This window comes from Penicillium subrubescens (genome assembly GCF_028828155.1).
Source record: "Penicillium subrubescens strain IBT 31985 chromosome Unknown utg000004l_segment0_segment0, whole genome shotgun sequence".
NCBI classification, from domain to species: Eukaryota; Fungi; Ascomycota; class Eurotiomycetes; order Eurotiales; family Aspergillaceae; genus Penicillium; species Penicillium subrubescens.
This window is the reverse complement of record NW_026643154.1, coordinates 174,946-193,848: the sequence shown is the minus strand read 5'-3', so window position 1 is coordinate 193,848 and position 18,903 is coordinate 174,946. Positions and strand designations below refer to the sequence as shown.

Here is an 18,903-nt window from a genome sequence, read left to right as displayed (position 1 = left end):
ATCAAACAAAAGATTTTGCTCAACGCCAAGGGTATCCACTAAACAAAGGCGTAGCAGGTGTGGTAAAGTGCTAGATTAGATGTTATAGTTCTCCGCATGCAAGAAGATCTCATCTCTGGATGAATCCGTCATGACTTGCTGCTGGAGCTTAGCCACAGTATTGGCTACTTCAACTCGCATACTAGGCGGCCCGCAAACAAAGACACACGCTCGCCGTCCAAAGCTCTTCGAGAATTCAGTGAGCATCGTCGAGATGTCGGGGCGGAAGTAGTCTGTCCGCCAATTGTCTCGCCTTAGACCGGGTTGGAAGTAAGCAAAGCGCGGCGTCTGTTGCGCCATTTGTCTTTGCTGCATGGCGTGAGGATTGCCAAATCCAAAGTCGAACGGAACATTGTTATTATACCCTTGAGACCCGACTGCAGCATGCGGGTCCATTCCGGGCTGATAATAGTGGCGGTTATTAGCGACATGAGAGGCAGTGTATGCTCCAGGTAACGCGGCAAGTCCGTCTTCGTTCTCGCGACGTAGTTCCTTTTCTATCTCGACGTCACCAGCGGCTTCTTCGCGGATGTATGCAGAGTTTCGCTTGTCGATGCCTTGTAGCATCCCGTAGATCTTCTCTTGAACGATATCTCGGTCGACTTGCTCATCTTTAACGCCGGTCAGGAAGAAGTGACAATGCAGAATACCAGCAGGCGCGTGATCTTTGCAGATTCGAAGCTCTTCTTGGAACCACTCCATGGTTTCAGGGTTCTTGAGTGCCCAAATGACCTTGACCGATTTGGTAATAGCCTTGCCATCCCGAATCTTCTTGATGAGGTCCAGAAGCTGACTGGCAATTGCGGTAATTCCACTGCCGCCAGCGAAGAAAATCACGTCGTCAAAAGCGGCCATCTCACGCTGCATGCCGCCATATGGCCCTTCCAAAAAGGCCGTGTACGTTCGGAAGGGGCCATTTTCTACGGCTTTGCGTAATACTTTCCGTGTAAATCCACGGAAAGGTCGGAAGACAAGAGTGCAATCTCGGTATTCCTCGCCGTACTCAGACGGGAAATCATCACTGCACAATGATGCAATGGTGAATGGGTGGCTCTCGAAGAAGGCGATCCTCGGCATGCGTAAGTAGACATACTGGCCAGGGCGCCAGCGCATCTGTGTAGGAATGGTCACCTTGATAGCTCCCTGGGGAAGCAATGTTATCGCGGATTCTTCTCCAATCATAAACGATGCCAGGCGGAACGGATTCGTCCAGTTCAGATAGAATAGTCGGATGATGTACGTGACGACCAAGATCACGACAGTTGCCCAGAGATAACCCCATGATGATAGGAAGTTCTTGGTATGCCAAAACAGCATGGCGATAAAAATCCAAGAGACAGGAATGTGGATGAAGACGAAGAGCTCGTACAGTTTATGCCGGAAGTATGGAAGCGAGTGAACGCACAGGACGAGTAAAGGCACCATAGCCGCCAATCCTGTACCGTATACGTAAATGGGCAGCGTGATAAATTTGCTATAGTTGATCATCGCTCCGTCCTCCCAGATCGGCGTGATATAGAAGGGTATCATATGCACGAGGCTCAAGAATAGGCAAATATAGGCGGACCATCGGTGCAGTCCATTCAATCGCTCCGGGCCTAACCCGGTGAACATGGAGATGAAGTTGGCTTTTGTGCTAAGTGCCACAATCCATGGGACCATGGCGACGGCGAGCATGCCTGCTCGAATCGCCAAGGGCGGGGATCCGAGAGCAATCGACCAGTAGTACAATGGCTGAGGCAGGAAGCAGTACAGAGCCACGAAGATCAAGGCTGCCAGCACGATGACCGTGACTGCTAGCGATGGAAAGACAAATGCCAGACTCCCGACCCTGACAACCGGAATTGGTCGATAGAATACCCAGCGCATCAGTGCGATGATTCTTTGCAGCGGAATCGCTCTTTGGATCAAGGATTCTCCGCGCTTAATCTGAGCTTTTGGGGTTGGCATTGGGAAGAAATGCGCGCTCGAAGCGTCCGTGCCAGCACTGGGGAGTTCGTACTCGTCCGGGGTCGATACACTGTTCGGAGACCCGGTGAACACCAATGACTGCTGTTCCTTGAACTTGGCAATTCGGATCTTGTCACCCCAGATTTGATAGAATCGAATTAGGGAAGTGGTGACCAGCAGCACGACCGCAAAGTAGATGAAGCCGTAGCCATATTTCGCTGATTGCGACCACGGGTCTCGATTCATCTCCGCCAGCTCCTTATCAGTCGTCGATGCCGACACGACGACATTGACGCGCTTTGCGAGGGATTTGAGAGTATCCATGGTGAGTCTGGTATAAAGTGTCTGTTGGATTAGAGGGTTGTTACAGCTCGATCGCTGTAGATCGCAACCTGCGCGACTAATTATAATTGTAAGCCCCAGTGATTCTTCCATCTTAGCGAATGGTAAAGCGGAAATCTTACCCTGACTGTGTGTACTCTCAAATTATCGCGAGCAGGCAAAATCACTCCCTTCCAAAAGTCTATCGCTGCGCCAAGTTCATGTCATCGCAGGAGGTTGGGTAGACAGAGGCACCAAATGGGGTCGCAAAACGGATTGGCAACTTCGAGGGGCGATCTCAACTTCATGTATGAGAGCCACGAAGCGGGGGTTACACAAATAGCACCGGTTTCTCTCTGCGTGACGAGAAGAAGCCCAGTGCATCGACAAGTCCTGTAGGACTCGTCGCCGGGCCAATGGCAGGCGGCCGGTGCATAGCGAGTCATGGGCCGAATAAACGGTGGCTCTCTGGGCGTCTCGCCGGAGTGCAGTTCTGTACATTCTTAGTGAGATGTGATGGATTAGCGCTGGGATAGCCAATCAGACCCAGTCGACGGAGGTGATTCGAATAATGCAAAGTGACCCGACCGCATTAGCGTGGCGGGGATGCCCCAATCGGCAGCCGACTTGAAAGCTCGATAGTTTATCGCTCACAGAGCAAACAGGTGGCACTTGATGATGCTGTTATTTATGTACTATAGCAAGCTGTCAGTTCACTTATTTTCAATATTCAATGGGCGCTTCCATGAAGCTCGATCATAGCTCTCATGGTTCACCCTCATGCAGCGAAGCCATCACATTGGAGCCACGTTCGGCTATCTCAACCGAAGCACTGTTGGTGACGTGCATATCCGATCAAAGTTTGAACGTGGTCGAGGTACGGTAAGATTGTGTGATGGGATGCAGCTTCTAATAATATCCAAGTCACACACGGGGGGTATAGGCTAAAGCGCAGAAAGCATATCTACAAATAGAAGATCCGGAAATTAAAGCTCCGAATATACTTCATATAGGAATAGAAGTCGAGGAAGGCAATATTCAGCGACAGTTTCAAACCTAAGAAAGGACTCATGCAGAGCAACGTACCTTTTTCCTAGGATTTTTGGTTGAATAGTAGATCTCATTCTCACTGGTTGGGCCTTTGAGATGCTACAAGTGTTAAAACACACAGTTACAACCTGGTGGTATAGCTAGCTAAAATGACACAATTTAACCAGCAGCTGTCTTACATAGATATGATAAAACAAGGTTCGCGAGAATTTGATGGACATTCTCTTGTCATGATACTCGTTCAAGATGGCCAGTGGCACATTCGGGTGTGCTCCTACAGTACACCCTATATTTCTCGAACTGGAAGGGCAAGGACAGATGAGAAAATTAAAAATCGGCCTTAAATGAACTAGAAGCTTATCAAGAAGCTAGTCATAATTCGTTGATGATGTTTCGCTGAGAGGCGCTGGAAATTAGCCCGGGGTAGAAGGTCCACTCTGGTATGGAACTCCAGCTTTGGTATGCGCATCGAGGCAGTCTACAATATCTAGTTTAGGAAAATGCGGCAACAAACTGACGGCATGCAAGTACTTGCCTCTTGTTTCAACCTCGGACAGCTCTTGCCTTTGATGAATCTCGAGCCGGCTCCGGTTTCCGATTTCCCACAGGGCACAACAATCAACAACTGCTGTCTCCTCCCCTTGGTATGTTAAATCTTAGACAAGCACTAGCCAAGCACTAAGAGCCCCATACAACAACGACTGCGACAATGCCACTACTTCCCAGGAAGTTTGCCGAATTCGAAAGTCCAACCTCTTTGTTGATCGATCTTCTGGACCCAAGCGAGACTTTTGTGATGTGTTGCCCGAGGTGGGTCGTGTCATATGAGCGCAAACAAATGATTCTCATCGCTAACACCATTTTTCCAGCTCGATGACGGCGTATGTTGCTTAGAGATGGTATTCGACTGTTCCTGATTACAAAGTTACCGAGGGTTGCGAGCGTCTCATGCCGAGGGAAGATGTTGGTACATCAACGAAGACAGTCGTTGTCGATTAGACTACCACCGAGGAGTTTCTCACTATCACCGCGACTCATCCCCTCGCACCCAGTACAACGACATTTGATGCCAACGCCGCATCTGAACCCATTGGAGCCTCTGTGATGCCTATGTTAGCGCTGGTGTCATCAGTCGGATCTCCGTGAAACAGGATCAGGGACGACCCCACCCACACAAGCTGCTTCTACTTCCAATGCGGCTGCGAAGGTTGCTCTAAGCCCACATCAATGGGATGGTCTGGGCGTATTGCTCGGAATATCTGCTGCTGCAATCGTGTTAGGCGCTGCTGTCATAATGTCTTGGTGATAACTAGAGAGCTGGCAGCGTTTACATATCGACTGGAGAATCAGCTCCAGTCAGCCGATAGCACACCGTTGTCGTTAGATTTGTACATCAACACATGTCAAAGAAGGTACCATAATTGAAACCAAGTTCCCACCTGTGTATGTGCTTCCATTGTAATGTATTGATTCGGCAGCGAATGGGATGAGATACATAGGTGTATATTTCTCATGGTAGCCGCCGATCTAATCCTCAATCACCCCTTTATCGAGAAATTGGCTGCATGAAATTCAATTAAAGAATTCAATTCAAAATTTATTCTAGAATATCTGTATTTGCAGATTTTCTGTGTTCTCACACACTAAAAGGCTTGGGTCAAAGTCTAGTATGTACTTCGGGCCTTGGGCTGTAGATCAACACCGCCTTTGATAGGAAATAATTCTGCCGCCCAGTGCTCGCTTTTTCCTCAAGACTGTCGATCCGCGACACTCAAGACATTTGAGTACCATCAAAGCTCTTCAACATGGCCGCCCCAGCAGCAACGGCTGCTCCATCGGTTCCGCCATCTCTCTCGCTCCCGCCATCCCAATTTGCCCGTCTACAGCCTCACGCCTACCTACTTGCCCACCTGTCTCCTCCGTCGGCGAGCAACCAGCCGTCCATTCGCGCCAATGGCCGCGCACCTTCGCAATTCCGAGTCACATCTGCCAATGCGGGCTCTCTGACCCATACAAATGGCAGCGCTGTGGTGCGCATTGGCGATACCGCAGCTGTCTGCGGCGTCCGTGCGGAGCTTCTACACACCGAAGATATCGCCTCATGGAGCGTCTCCCAAGCGTCAGGTTCTAATAAGCGCCGGCGTCTGGCAGACTTGGGCGGGAAGCTAAGTGAGGAAGAAGATGACGAAGACACAGAGGAGGATCGCACCCACATTGAAGATCTCAACTTGCTCGTCCCAAATCTCTCCTTGAGCACCGGCTGTGCGCCAGGCTTCATTCCGGGTGCGGCGCCGTCTGCGCTCGCCCAGTCACTCTCCCACCAAATCCTCTCCCTTCTACACAGCACGCGCTTAGTGCGCGCGGATGACCTACGTGTCTGGTACCAACCACCCAATCTCGGGCCAGAGGAACCAGAGCGACACAACGAAGATGAACCGATGGATGTGGACGCCGAGCAGAGTGCCACTGCCGAGGAGAAGCCTCGGGAAATCAAGGCTTTCTGGGTTCTTTACATTGATATCATGATAATTTCCCTAGCGGGCAATCCCTTCGATGCTGCCTGGGCTGCTGTCCTTGCCGCTCTCCGTGATACGAAGCTTCCTAAAGCCTGGTGGGACGTCGACAATGAGACCATCGTCTGCTCAGACAGTGTCGCAGATGCTCGCAAGCTTTCTCTGCGTGGACTGCCTGTGTCAAGCTCTTTCGGCGTCTTTGAGGCGGATGCTGCGGCAGGATGGCGTGCACACGTTATTCCTGATGTTGCAGAGCAAGAGCAAAAAGGCAAGAAGGGATTCCCCGAGAGGTGGATTCTGGCGGACCCGGATGGCTACGAGGAGGGCCTTATTCAGGAGCGGGCCTCTATCGTTGTTGATAAGGAGAAAGATGGAAAGACAACCATCGTGAGGATGGAGAAGAATGGAGGCTGGACTGTGGATACCGAGGATCTTCGACAGTTGGTCGAGATCTCAGGTCGGAGATGGGATGAAATGAAACGGATACTAGACCAATGTTAATGGGCCAGAGATGAACAAAAGAATCAAAAGATACCACTATGAAGATCAATTGAAATAGAGTTTAAATTTTTCAATCATAGGATATCATACATTGTATCGTTACAAAAGTAAGCTTTCAAGCTTTGAGAAAGCTCCTAGTCATACCGGCTCAAATAGACAGTAATCAATGCATCGCCGCCTTTCTGGGGGTTCCACGTCGCTTCTTCAGTGGAGGCTCATCATCATTCCAATCACCAATGTCTGGGATAGTCACCATTGAATCTTTTTCCGTGGCAGAGCGTTCCGCAGAATCAGGACTAGCTTTTTTCTGAGTCTTTTCGGGAAAGGAAATCGAAAACGAGATCAAGTCCAGGCCGCCTTGGCCTTTCAGGTCCTTCTCCCGCTGTTTCTTGGAATCAGCTTCCTTCGACTTGTCGGTTTCGGCGTCTCCTTCGCGATTGCCGTTTTTGTCATCCAGGTCCTTGCCGTTCTCCTTCTGAGACTCCTTCGAAGCAGCATCCTTGGGCCCTGGCGTGAACAGCTTTAGATCACCGGACATGAGACGCGCAAAAAAGTTCTTCTGCTCCTGCGGAGCAGTATCATCGCTCTTCTCCTTGTCAGAACCTTCCTTCTTGTCTTCACCTTCGCCCTCTTCATCCTCCTCCTCGGCATCAGAGAAATCCCACATGATGCTAGTCTCGCCACGGAAAAAAGCCGTACCCCACAGTGAAATCAGGACGCCAGGGACCAAGTAGAGTAGTGCAGGCTGGGCATGGTTGGAGTATTGCATCGCGAGTAAGGTAGTGATCATTCCAACGACGTATCCAAAAACACTAGCTTTGAAGTACACCTTGGAGAAAGATCGCGCGTCCGAGTAGGGAGGTTTGAATTCGGGTACTTGTGGTCTCACCGCTGGGGCCCAGAACCGTTCTCCCCATGCTCCGGTCGCCCGTTGGTACTGAGGCTTGGTAGTCTTATCGCTGAGACCTTGCAGCTGCGCTTGTTGAATTCCTTTCTGGCGGTAGTAGAGGAATAGGTCAAAACGTAGTGCCAATCCAATCATCATTCCGGGGATGACAATATCTCCCAAGCCAAGCATGGCCAATGATTGAACATCTGATTCTTGACCAGGACTCGGTGGTCGAGGGAAAAGAAGCTTGATGGGAACATCTAGCTTGGTGGCAACAGTGACCATCAATGGGGTGAAGAAGACAAAGTAGATGTCATAAAAGAACAAAGATCCTAGAATCAATGAACCCGTCCAAAAGGTGGATGGTGACATAAACTGCAGAGCTCCGTAGCTGAAGCTAAAGCCCAAGAAGTTGGTCAGCCACCAAGGCTTTGTCACAAAGGCAAAGTACCCCACAGCAGCAAGAGCGAAGAGCCCACTGAGAAGGTCAAGCAGGCCCACAAAGGTTTTGACATCGAACAACCCACGAATATGAGCCCGCAGCCGTAACCGTTGGTAAAACACATGGCGAGAAGCCCAAAGCAATGCAAGGACCGGCTTTGGTACCGGGATTGCGCCAAATATTCCGGGAAGAGGCGAGTGTCGGATATGTGTCGTGACTTCTGATCTGTTCACCGATTGAGCAACGAAGATACGCTCTGACTGTTTCGCATGCCATATCTTCCCACCAGAGTGATAGCGTCTCGGGAAGACGAACGATCGGACAATCGAGAAGGTATCCCTGAGAAATGCGATGGCGAAGAACACACCCATCCACGAGAAGTAGTAGCTGAGAATCTTGTTGAGAATCGCGGGATCTTCCAGCCATTTGATCACCAGATACAAGCCTCCCAGGGTCAGACCTGCAGTCAACGGGAACATGAGAGCATCGGATGGCTCAAGCCCCTCCATTTTCTGGACTGAGCCCGACTCATCATCGGACCCGTCATCATCGGTATAATTTCCATCCTTCTCGTCGTCTTTCTTGGGAGCTTTGGCAGCAGAGGACGGTCGAGAAAGAGAGGCATGCGCGCCAATCCAGATAGGAAAGAGTGCTGCGATGAGCAAGTGTCCGTAGGTTGGTAGGAGGGGTTTCAGGCGTTCGAAATGATAGACTGCGAGCCCAAGCAGCTCCGCGAGTGGGCTGATCTCTTCAGACATGGTTCTCGGTGGCGTAAACGATGACTCAAGAGAATAGAAGAGACGGCTTCCTTAGGCCAGAAACACAAACACAGCAGAAGCAAAAAGAGCGACTTATTCCATGGTGGTCACGAGATGCAAAGCGAGGGGATGTTTGAAAGGTTGCTGGATCGGAGGTTCTCTGAGATGCCGCGCCAAGCTCCACCTTTGGGTCCCGCAGCTCTTCCACTTTCCTTCTCCTCGTCTCTCTCATCCTACTCGAGTGCTACATACTGGCCTGTTATCGATCGCGTTCCCCGAGAAAAACATTTCCAAATCCCATCATGGCAACAGACGTGGTATTCGATACTTCAATGGTAATATTTCTACGCCCTGGTTGTCTATAACCAAAAACTAACACCTTACCAGGGCTCCTTCACTGTCGAGCTCTACAACACTCATGCGCCCAAGGTTGGTAAAACTCCACATCAACAGCATGTGTTTCCTGAAACTAACAATCGAGTATCTAGACTTGCAAGAACTTCGTTACCCTTGCGCAGAGAGGCTATTACAACAACGTGATCTTCCACCGCATCATCCCCAACTTTATGGTTCAGACCGGCGATCCTACCGGCACTGGTCGAGGCGGCAGCTCTATCTACGGCGAGAAATTCGAAGACGAGATTCGCGATGACTTGAAGCATACCGGCGCAGGCATCTTGAGTATGGCAAACAGCGGTCCCAACACGAATGGTAGTCAATTCTTCGTCACACTTGCGCCAACACCCTGGTTGGATGGAAAGCACACGATCTTCGGCCGGGTCAAGAGCGGCATGCGCGTGATTCAACGTATGGGCCTGGTCAAGACAAACGGCGAGGATCGGCCCATGGATGAAGTCAAGATCATCCGGGCTCGGGTCGTGGAAGAGGGAGCTGAGGTGTGAACACCGGAAGGTCTATGCTGCTCCAATGCCGCTCAACGCAGGGATAGCTCTGCTATAGAGCTTCCTTTCTGGCAGCCACGAACACTTATCCACCCTGCAACGAGGCTTCAGGCAGTTGCCATTACGCACAAGAAACTCGAACTGTGTGGCAGCTAGCGCACCAGACACATGTCAAGCTTGGTAGGCTCGGCAATGTCCTTGCTCGTGCCCATTAAGTATGGCACCGGGACTTGCGCCCATCTACGAAGCTACGAGATCAATCATATCGGGAGAGCGAACTCCTTCAACCCAAAATAATAGACGAATGAATGAATGTATCACTACAAAACGAACCGCTTCTGTCAAATGTCTCCATCCAGAGCAGCAGATACAGAGTGAAATCTAATCTGCCACCCCCACGACGAGCACCAGTGAAGGTATTCGACATGCAGCCCGGGATTGTCATGTTAAGGCAGCCGGGCTGTGCAAAGCACTGGGAGTGGCATAAGAGGAAAGAAAGACTGTGCTCGCAGGAATTTTCATTTTAAAGTGGGAGCCCATCAGTGTGCTGAGTAATCATGGTCACGTGGCTGTCGTATAGATCAGCCTCAAGCTGACAACTTGGTGAATGAGTCAATAACTAAGCTTTGCAATCAGATAGTGGACATTTGAGGCTAAGACCAGCTTTCATGTATCTAACATTCTGAGGGCTAGGTTGACAGATAACAGCAGTCGGGTACCATCCATTGTACTGCATTTGAGGGCTCGAGGACAAGAGAGTCTCTCCTCTATTAGCACCCCCTCTTCAACCTCTCCCACAGAACTGCAGGCAGGTTGACATGCCTCTCACTACTCCAACACCATCTACTGCTGTCGCTAGCGCTATTGCTGAACGTCTATCAGGCTTTGCCTACGCCCAGGGAGCTAGTGTCACATTTTGCGATGCCCGGCGGCGTGGTGAGCCAGGCATCTATGAAGCGCGAAATGGCGAGCTAGCACTAGCCACCCAAGGCACAACCCAAGTACAACGTTCATTTCTTGCGGAAATATTCCAAGGCGAGTTTGACAGATATGACGGACAGGACGCTCTTTATTTCACAACGCAATGCCCAGTGCTGCATGCCCCCAGCTACCTTGCGTCGTCCAGCAGAATTGATCATAATGCTACCTCAAACCCTGCCATCGCAGGCTATATTCCGCGTCTTACCAAGCTGGCCGAATTAGTCCCAATACTCTCCCAGGGGCATCCCTTTGCTACCGTGGAGGAGTCAATCCTAGATGTTATTCATGATTGGAGTAAGCCAGGCTTCAACTGGGTTGACTGGAATCAGTCTGATGAAGCTACAAAACTTCACAAGACTGATCTCCTAGATCACGCCACTCCTGCCCAGCTTGAAAAGCTCCTCACTGCCATTGTACGCCAGGATCGCTTCCTTGAGGGACTCATTGAAAGGACCTACAAATCAAGACTACTCTTGCGCATTGCCGGAAGAGCAGCGGCAATTCTTCAGCTGGCTTAGGGGTCCTTTAGGACAGCAGATGAAATGAAAAACTATGATAACTCTGCTTTCTTGTTTGATTTATTCCCTTGCTGTATGAAGCCCTATTTCTACTTCCTACGCGCAATAATGGATATGCAATGTGCTTCGATTCAGTCTTTTCTGTTTCTCAACAAGGTTGGCACCTGCCTGCTGATTTGCATAGCTAAGGGAAGGGATCAATAAAGTGGGTAATAATTATTATTGATTGTCCTTAGCCTCTCCTCCCTTTTATGTACAATACAACAATTGGACTAGACAAATGTCACCCAATTTCGCATGCTTGATGGACCCAGTTGATGCCCCCACTATGGCCAACGCGGTATGGTTGGCAGTATAGCTCTGACCGCCTTTCCACACAAAAGCTCCGCGTGCCAAAAGTTTTTTCCTCTCTTCCCTTTTCTCTCCACTGGATCCTTAAGTCCATGGGCTAAACAACCTTGTTTTCTAGCCTTTGGTCTCCCAGAGATGCTCACAAAGAGCTTGAAGAGCCACCACCCAATGTGATGAGAGTTGGGCCTGCTTCTTGCTACAGTACAACTCGCGCACTTACTTGCTACAGCTCAGACCTCGGCCCTGGTCGTTGACAACATGGAGTTACTATCAGAGCATCCCTGGGATGTAATCATTGCAGGTACTGGGCTGGCTCAATCTCTTCTGGCATTGTGAGTGTCTAGTGCAAAGCTCGGATCTTGTTCTCTCTAACCTCTTCCTCACCCAGAGCCCTTTCACGGTCGGGAAAGAAGGTGCTCCACTTGGATCAGAACTCATACTATGGTGGGTCAGAGGCCGCCTTCAGCCTGGACGAAGCTTCGGAGTGGATGAATAGTGTCAATCAACGTGGGTCGCCGGTGCGAGTGTCCTTCATCCCAGCCTGTCGCTGATGTGTCTCAACTGGCAGATCCAGGCCGGACTCCATTTGAAGATGCGAAGATTTCCACAAACCAACTTCCCACCTCCACGGTCGGCTCTGAGACGAGCGAGCTTCAAGGCACGCCGGACATTCGTCCGAAGCTAGCTGCTAGTCGCGCCTACACTCTTTCTCTTTCCCCATATTTCCTCTACACCCGCTCAGAACTAATCTCCGTCCTCATCTCTTCGAAGGTATATCGCCAGCTGGAGTTCATGGCTGTTGGCAGTTGGTGGATCCATTCTTCGGAACATCCCAACGCTGAAAGCCATGAGCTTGGCGCTACGCGACAGTTCCATCGTGTGCCGGGCAATCGGGAAGATGTCTTCGCCGATAGCAATATCAGCATGAAGTCTAAGAGAACGCTAATGCGTTTCTTGCGACACATCAGCAAAGCTCAAGATGAGGAAGAGCAGGATGAGACAGAGAAAAAGGAGGACCTGTCGATGCCGTTTGCGGACTACTTGTCTTCCAATTTCAGTGTGCCGCAAGACCTCCAAAATCCTCTGCTCTCGCTCTCTCTATCACAGCTGCCCCAGCAGGACACCTCTGCCAGCTATGCAGTGCCTCGTATTAAGAGGCATCTAGCTTCCATTGGTGCCCTAGGACCCGGCTTCGGGAGTGTTGTCCCCAAGTATGGTGGGGGCTCTGAGATTCTCCAGGTTGGATGCCGAGCTTCTGCTGTTGGAGGAGCCGTGTATGCTCTTGAAACGGGTATCCAATCTATCAAAGATGGTGAAGTGTCATCAGAGTCAGAACATCCGGTTGAGGTGCAGCTCTCGAATGGGGAGACGATTCAAACTCGGTTCCTCATTTGCTCTGCCTGGGATCTTCCTTCTCTAGAACAGCCATCCTGTGCCAAGGTTGCAAGATCGATTACTATTGCGTCTTCAACCTTCACTTCCCTTTTCCCTGTCACAGCAGAAGGAGGGCCTGTGCCTGCCAGCGCTGTTCTTATGTTCCCTGGCGATACATTGGACAGCCCCCAATCTCCGCCGGTGTACCTCCAGGTCCACTCGAGTGACACCGGCGATTGCCCACGACACCAGAGTGAGTAGTATTCCAACCCTCTCTTCTTGATTTACCATCCCCCTGTCCCGCTCGTATGATGATTACCTTTTACTTATCTACATTGCCTGAACTGCATTGATGAAACTTAATCTATCTATACCTGATCACGAGCATCAGCCCTCTATTGTGATTTCATTGGCATTAATCAAATTTCATGTGCTAACGCGTGTCATCACAGGTGTCATCTACGGCAGTGTCGCTGTATCTGGCCTTGAAGGCCACACTCTCCTCGAGCGTGCCGTGGACCGACTCCTTCAGGCAGAAGGTCCTCAGGCCATTGCTCTATGGTCCATGCGGTACAACCAATTGGGACGTCTCAGTAACGGTGGAACACCACCCACCATTCAGACTCTTTCGCCCCATGTCTTCAGCTTCCCGCCCCCTAGCCTTGATCTGGCGTTTGAGGACGAGACTGTTGACATGATCAAGCAGGCGTGGGTCAAGATAGTAGGAGATGAGGTGGCCCATGACGAATTCATGATCTTTGAGGATCGCGAAGGCACCTCTGATGATTGATGTAGCATAGTTTCATGATTTATGCCCTACTCATACTGACCAGTAGATATTTGCACATAGTATCATCATTGCAATCGAACATATTCTTGACCTCATCATTAACTAGTTATTCAGAACAATCCTCTCGCACGGGAAGTTCATTACAATCTGCTCACAGCCGAACCATGTCAAATTGGCAAAATCATTCAGTAAGCGATCAACCCCAAATCGTGATCCACGCTGTAGTCAAATCGATACAATATCCCATGTCCGGCCATTCTTAAAAAGTCATATAGATTCATTAAATTTCCCACAACGAACCAAAGTTCAGGCTACTCATACTCACTCGTCACCCATCAACCTCGACTCACAAACCGCGCAATAAGCGTCTGAACCTGCTGCCGCGGCATCACAACCGCCACCGACAACACCAACGCCCCAAGACCAAAAACCCACCCGGTCAGACCACGCGAAACAGCTCTTCCCTCCCGATCAAACGGCGGCTTCACAGCCGGCGCAAGCTTCTTCAGCTTCTCGACCGAATACGGCGGGTATCGCGCGTCCATGAGCCACTCCATCCACGCCGGCATGGCATCCACATACGTACGCAGATGCGAAAACTCACGCACACCGTACGGACCGTGGTAATAGCCCTGACCGGAGGGACCGGTGCCGCCGAACGGCGCATCGCGCGCGACAACGTGCAACGTACAATCATTGAACGTCACGCCGCCGGACTGGGTCTCGTCCAGTATGCGGGTTTTCTCAGCTTTGTTGTCGGTGAAGGCGTAGATGCCGAGGGGTCTGTCGCCGGCGCGGGTGTATGTGAGGGCGAAGTCGAGGTCTGCGTCCATGACTGGTAGGATAGGACCGAATAGTTCTTCGGAGAGGAGGGAGTCGCCTGGTTTCACGCCTGTGACGATGGTGGGTGCGAAGAAACGGGTTGTGCGGTCGCGTTGGCCGCCGTAGACAATTTTGCCGGATGTCGAGGTTAGTAGCCGGTCTAGTCGGTCGAAGTTGCGCTCGTTGATGATGTGTGTGTAGTATTCGGGTTTGGTGTCGCGGCCGCCCATGAAGGTGTCGAAGTGGTTGATCATGCTGTTCACGAGAGCTTCGCGGACGGTAGGATCTACGACGACGTGGTTGACGTTCAGGCAGATCTGTATGATGTTGTGAGTGATCATAGTCTTAAAGATGTATACCCCAGACTCTCAACCCGGAATAAGTCATACCTGGCCGGCATTGGTGAATTTGGTGGCAGCGATATGCTTGCCAGACAAGTCTACATTGGCCTGCGCAGTAACAATAGCCGGGGCTTGACCTCCCAGCTCAAGTGTTACGGGAGTCAAGTGCTTAGCAGCGGCCGCATGCACGATCTTGCCAATATTTCCCGATCCAGTGTAAAATATATGATCGTAGCGTTGTTCCAGGATATGCGACATCTCCTGCGGCCCAGCGCTGACGCAGCGAATCGCACTTTGATCGAGATACTGCGGGATGATCTCCATCAGAAGATCCTGTGCAGACTGTGCCATATCAGATGGCTTCAGAATCATTGCGCAGCCGGCTGCGATAGCGGCGACCATGGGTTGAAGCAGAAGGAGAATCGGGAAGTTCCAGGCGCCGATGATGAGTGCCACGCCCTTGGGCTCTTTGCGCACTCGTGTGCCTCCCATGAAGTTCACCATGTCCCAACGAGTGGGCTTCTCATCCTTGGTCCATTCATCTAGCTTGTCGAGCGTGCGCAGGATGTCATGCTGCAACATCCCAATGTCCGAGAGACCTGTTTCATAGCTGTGTCGGTGGAGATCGGTATAGAGGGCGGCGCAGATACGTTCCTTGTTATCCTCGACCATCCACCAAGTGCGCTTGAGCTGCTGGCGCCGCCATTCTTTGTTCTTTGTGACACCCGATGCGAATGTCTCTTGCACCGTGGTGTAGGCCTGCAGAGGTCCATTAGCAATGTATACTCCGTCTGTGCATGTAGCCATAGGCAGCTCTGATGTACCTGGTCAAATTCGGCCGCCGTGCTGAATCCCATTTTGATATTTGATTCTGCAGAAACAGTAGTGGAATATTTTCTTCACAAAGCCCACAAATGTTGCAGTGGCCCCTGGGGCTGTTGAATAATATGTATTCACAATCGCAAGGGGATACGTCGAGAAGCCCCGCCCAGCCACGGCCTGCTCGCGAACGGCTCCGTGCAACCATTCCAGCTGGGGCAAATTGTGGAGAAGAAAAGGCCTCGGTAATCTGCGATCGAGCCAGATCCGCTCGGACCGAGCTCGAGTTCGTCATTAGCGCACGGCGGCAGCGCCCATGTTGGCTCAAGCGTGGTCCTCGTGCAGGAGGATGAAGTTAATTGAGGGGACAAAGTCGCCGAGCGGATCGAGGAATCGAGGAGTGGACTCTACTGGTTCATCGCGATGATCTGGTTCTCAGCGGCTGTCAGCGAGGAGATATATCCCATGACCTGCTGTTCTGAAGATTTGCTTCTAAAAGACCTCGCATGTCTGGTGGTTTTTGGGCTTTGGTCCTCGCAATATCCCATGCTTCCTTCGCTCTTCTTCTGGGGCCATCTGATCCATGTCTGGCGGCTTGCGAGCGGGAGCAGAGTGGGGCGAGAGATGCGAGCTGCAGATGAGAAAGGATTCTTTGCCAATGCTAAGGCGCAGACTGTCCGGAACGAAATTGCTCCGATCTCGATGCATTGGAGGAAACGTGTTGCCGATGCTCATTTGCTGAGATTGATTGTTTCATCCCGTGTGCAAATTCAAACTTTGCTGGGAATGGTGGAGGGTGGTTGGCGGTATCCGAAAGAGGGGAAAGGCTGGTGATGCATCTTGCATATTGACTGGCTTTCTAAAGTGGTCAAATCTCAGGGAGTGTCGTATCTGAAGTTTGTCTACGGTTAGGGAAACAATACATTGTCCGAAAGATGGTAGTCATGCATAAGATATGCAATAATTCTACGAGGTGATAATAATCCCTGTCCCTAATACTACCTAAACTCGTGAAACCGACAACTCAGGGCAGCCTGACTGCTGCAGTCCCTGCAGAATAAGCACCTTACTGCGCCTTTTACGGTATCCCCCACTGAACGTAGAATTATCTCCTATATATCCCAGAACCATGGGGAGGGGCCATACGACCAGAACGGGTTTGGCAAGACATCGTGACTAGGATTTGTCGAATTTGAGGCCAAAAACTCAGTCGACAATACTCAAAGCCAACAGAAAATATTTGCTATTGAAAACTTTCAAAGCCTTTGACAATTCAGAGACCAGAAAGTACGCTATTCTCTTCCCACCCCACTCCGCACATGCCGGGCGACGCGACAAGACTTGGTGATACCCACAGAAAAGCTTCATCTCCGTACAACTGCACCCGCGGCCAGGATAGAAAGGGCGATCCCCGTCGCCGGCCGGATTGTACCCCGGGCTCTTATCGAGATACTCTTGTGCGACAACTGAATCACTGGGACATGGTCCATCTAACTAACCAGATCCTTTTTGTTGAAGTAGCTTCTCCATAGACATCGTGCATAATTGATAGCCCTTTAGGTGCTGCAATATATACCTCATCCGTGTGTCACTGATTGAGACGGGGTACGATTCGTCCATCATCCTGCGTCTACTGTCTGTCTATCTGTCATTGAGGAGAGAAATAAGCTGTAGAAATGATTGGATCGGGTCAATGCTTGCATGTTTCGTCTTTGTAGATCTCCTCCTTGATACACATCCTATTGTATCTCATTTGGATAGTTCGACCCCTGCCGAAATGAGATGGAATTATAATCCAGATAGTCCGCGACGACTGAGATAATATGCAGGGATACCGAGTTCACTTGGAAGGTCCACCAAGATTCTGAAGACTCAGAAGGTCTGCATACGCAATTTATAGATCCATGGAGATATATTCATTACGGCAATATCATAACTGATGATCTTATCATCAACCTGTTATTGTTATGTACGAAGTACTGAGTGATCTTAAGACTAACATAATCCTTTACAAAGCATACCTTCCTAACTTACATACCCCCGTCGTATGAGTGTACCTATGTAGCCGTGATGGATACCAGTGTCTATAGATGGATGCACGGACTACTTCATCGACGAGGAGGCCCCATGCATGGCAACATGCGGACCACAGGATGCGGGCGGAATCTTGGCATCGCGCCTCATCCTTGAAATTTGACACAGGAACGCAATCCTTCTGCTGCATGCATGCTACTGTAGAAAGAACCTATCAGACGCGAGGCGATGAGATATCCCACGAGTACCTGGCCCATAAAATCACCAAAACGGACTAGCGGCCGAAGAGGGGACTGCAGTAAACCGAAGCCTTGACCTTTCAAGGTTGTTTGCTTGCCTAGCTTTTTCTTGTTCTCTTGTTCATAAAAGTATTTATGGAGTGTACTGTATGCATTGTAGTCGTCAAATCCTGCTATTAGGACCGAATTGTACTCTTGTAGTAAGGCAATCAGGATGGCTGAAGTTGGACAGGGCCAGGCCTTTTCTGGATAGTGATTGGGAGAATAATGGCGATAGATTGCATCATTTGCCGGCCGTTTAGGTCCACTTGCTGTACATTGTACCACGGAGAACAAGGTTATTGGTTGTGGTCAAGTAAGCCCCTTTTTTGCCGCCGAGCTTGATGCCCCCTGTTATGTATCCAGTCGTACGGTACAAAGTTGATACTCTCCTTTCTCACTTCCTCTGATAAACTTCCACTTCTAGGCTCGGCACAACCTCGATCGTGTACCTATTCCACCCAATAGACATCGTGAGTCCAGCCTTTCCAGCAACAGTCAAGTCAAATCGAGGCTCCGAGCGTTTTCACCGGCACGGGCAAGGGGACTGGCGATCAGGGGGCCCGGGATCCACTCTTCATGAACCTGATACGCCTTTTTTTTCAGGGTCTGTAAGATTACCGCGCCTGCGCCGCCCCCTTTTATGATTATGATCAATTTACCTTTTGGTTATCCTTTTTTTTTTTCTTCTTCTTCTTTAGGCACTGTGAAACCCGATGACAGCATTTGCCAAGGCGGGCCTTGACCTTTGGCGCAGTTTAGGGCCGAGTGTGCACGGATGGTGGTACAAAGACAATCGCACATTTTGTTCCATGCGCCTTCGAGACGCGGACGCTAGGGCTGGCAAGGATTCGTGATGATGCTGATTTCTATGGCATCAACGGGGATAGTCTATGTATGGTAGTAATAATTTAAGTACTGATAGCTGAATCTTGACCCTCGTAACAGCGGCTATGAAATATTCAACATGAAGTATATTTTCAACTACGCACAGTATCTTCGTTAAGGTTAAAGTCCGTCCAGCTGGCCTCGCTTCGACCCGCGACCCAGAACAAGTGCTAGACAGAGTGGGTATAGTCGTGGTTGATCGAAACGCGACAGCCTCTTGCTAGCGTTACGCACAAGGATTTCTTTCTGCTCTGTTATCGTCATTTCAGTGGGAGAATTAAAATGAACCCTCATCAAAGGTACCGCGGGAGGAGACAGGTCCCCCACGCCCACGCCCACAGT

General features: G+C 50.4%; 8 protein-coding genes across 8 annotated transcripts; 5 read left to right on the top strand and 3 right to left on the bottom strand.

Moving 5' to 3' along the window:
- Positions 1 to 75: 75 nt before the first annotated feature.
- N7473_005159 (putative metalloreductase transmembrane component) lies at positions 76 to 2,313 on the bottom strand (the record flags this gene model as incomplete). The annotated part of the gene is made up of 1 exon (XM_057151099.1): positions 76 to 2,313. One exon carries the CDS (start codon positions 2,311 to 2,313, stop codon positions 76 to 78), a length of 2,238 nt encoding a protein of 745 aa, XP_057008904.1.
- Positions 2,314 to 5,165: 2,852 nt separating this feature from the next.
- On the top strand, positions 5,166 to 6,374 carry N7473_005158 (3' exoribonuclease family protein; the record flags this gene model as incomplete). The annotated part of the gene is made up of 1 exon (XM_057151098.1): positions 5,166 to 6,374. One exon carries the CDS (start codon positions 5,166 to 5,168, stop codon positions 6,372 to 6,374), a length of 1,209 nt encoding a protein of 402 aa, XP_057008903.1.
- Positions 6,375 to 6,537: 163 nt separating this feature from the next.
- Positions 6,538 to 8,463, bottom strand: N7473_005157 (aspartic endopeptidase; the record flags this gene model as incomplete). Its single annotated transcript, XM_057151097.1, has 1 exon — positions 6,538 to 8,463. One exon carries the CDS (start codon positions 8,461 to 8,463, stop codon positions 6,538 to 6,540), a length of 1,926 nt encoding a protein of 641 aa, XP_057008902.1.
- A 232-nt stretch (positions 8,464 to 8,695) lies between these two features.
- Positions 8,696 to 9,836, top strand: cyp1 (putative peptidyl prolyl cis-trans isomerase (CypC)). The gene is made up of 3 exons (XM_057151096.1): positions 8,696 to 8,798; positions 8,851 to 8,892; positions 8,952 to 9,836. Exons 1-3 carry the CDS (start codon positions 8,766 to 8,768, stop codon positions 9,363 to 9,365), a joined length of 489 nt encoding a protein of 162 aa, XP_057008901.1. The 5' UTR covers positions 8,696 to 8,765; the 3' UTR covers positions 9,366 to 9,836.
- Positions 9,837 to 10,183: 347 nt separating this feature from the next.
- Positions 10,184 to 10,864, top strand: N7473_005155 (uncharacterized protein; the record flags this gene model as incomplete). Its single annotated transcript, XM_057151095.1, has 1 exon — positions 10,184 to 10,864. The coding sequence occupies one exon, from the start codon at positions 10,184 to 10,186 to the stop codon at positions 10,862 to 10,864; it is 681 nt and encodes a 226-aa protein (XP_057008900.1).
- Positions 10,865 to 11,473: 609 nt separating this feature from the next.
- On the top strand, positions 11,474 to 13,379 carry N7473_005154 (putative Rab geranylgeranyl transferase escort protein; the record flags this gene model as incomplete). Its single annotated transcript, XM_057151094.1, has 4 exons — positions 11,474 to 11,547; positions 11,604 to 11,722; positions 11,784 to 12,842; positions 13,042 to 13,379. 4 exons carry the CDS (start codon positions 11,474 to 11,476, stop codon positions 13,377 to 13,379), a joined length of 1,590 nt encoding a protein of 529 aa, XP_057008899.1.
- Positions 13,380 to 13,714: 335 nt separating this feature from the next.
- On the bottom strand, positions 13,715 to 15,399 carry N7473_005153 (aldehyde dehydrogenase family protein; the record flags this gene model as incomplete). The annotated part of the gene is made up of 3 exons (XM_057151093.1): positions 13,715 to 14,518; positions 14,591 to 15,301; positions 15,367 to 15,399. 3 exons carry the CDS (start codon positions 15,397 to 15,399, stop codon positions 13,715 to 13,717), a joined length of 1,548 nt encoding a protein of 515 aa, XP_057008898.1.
- Positions 15,400 to 15,784: 385 nt separating this feature from the next.
- N7473_005152 (uncharacterized protein) lies at positions 15,785 to 16,195 on the top strand (the record flags this gene model as incomplete). The annotated part of the gene is made up of 1 exon (XM_057151092.1): positions 15,785 to 16,195. One exon carries the CDS (start codon positions 15,785 to 15,787, stop codon positions 16,193 to 16,195), a length of 411 nt encoding a protein of 136 aa, XP_057008897.1.
- Positions 16,196 to 18,903: the final 2,708 nt, after the last annotated feature.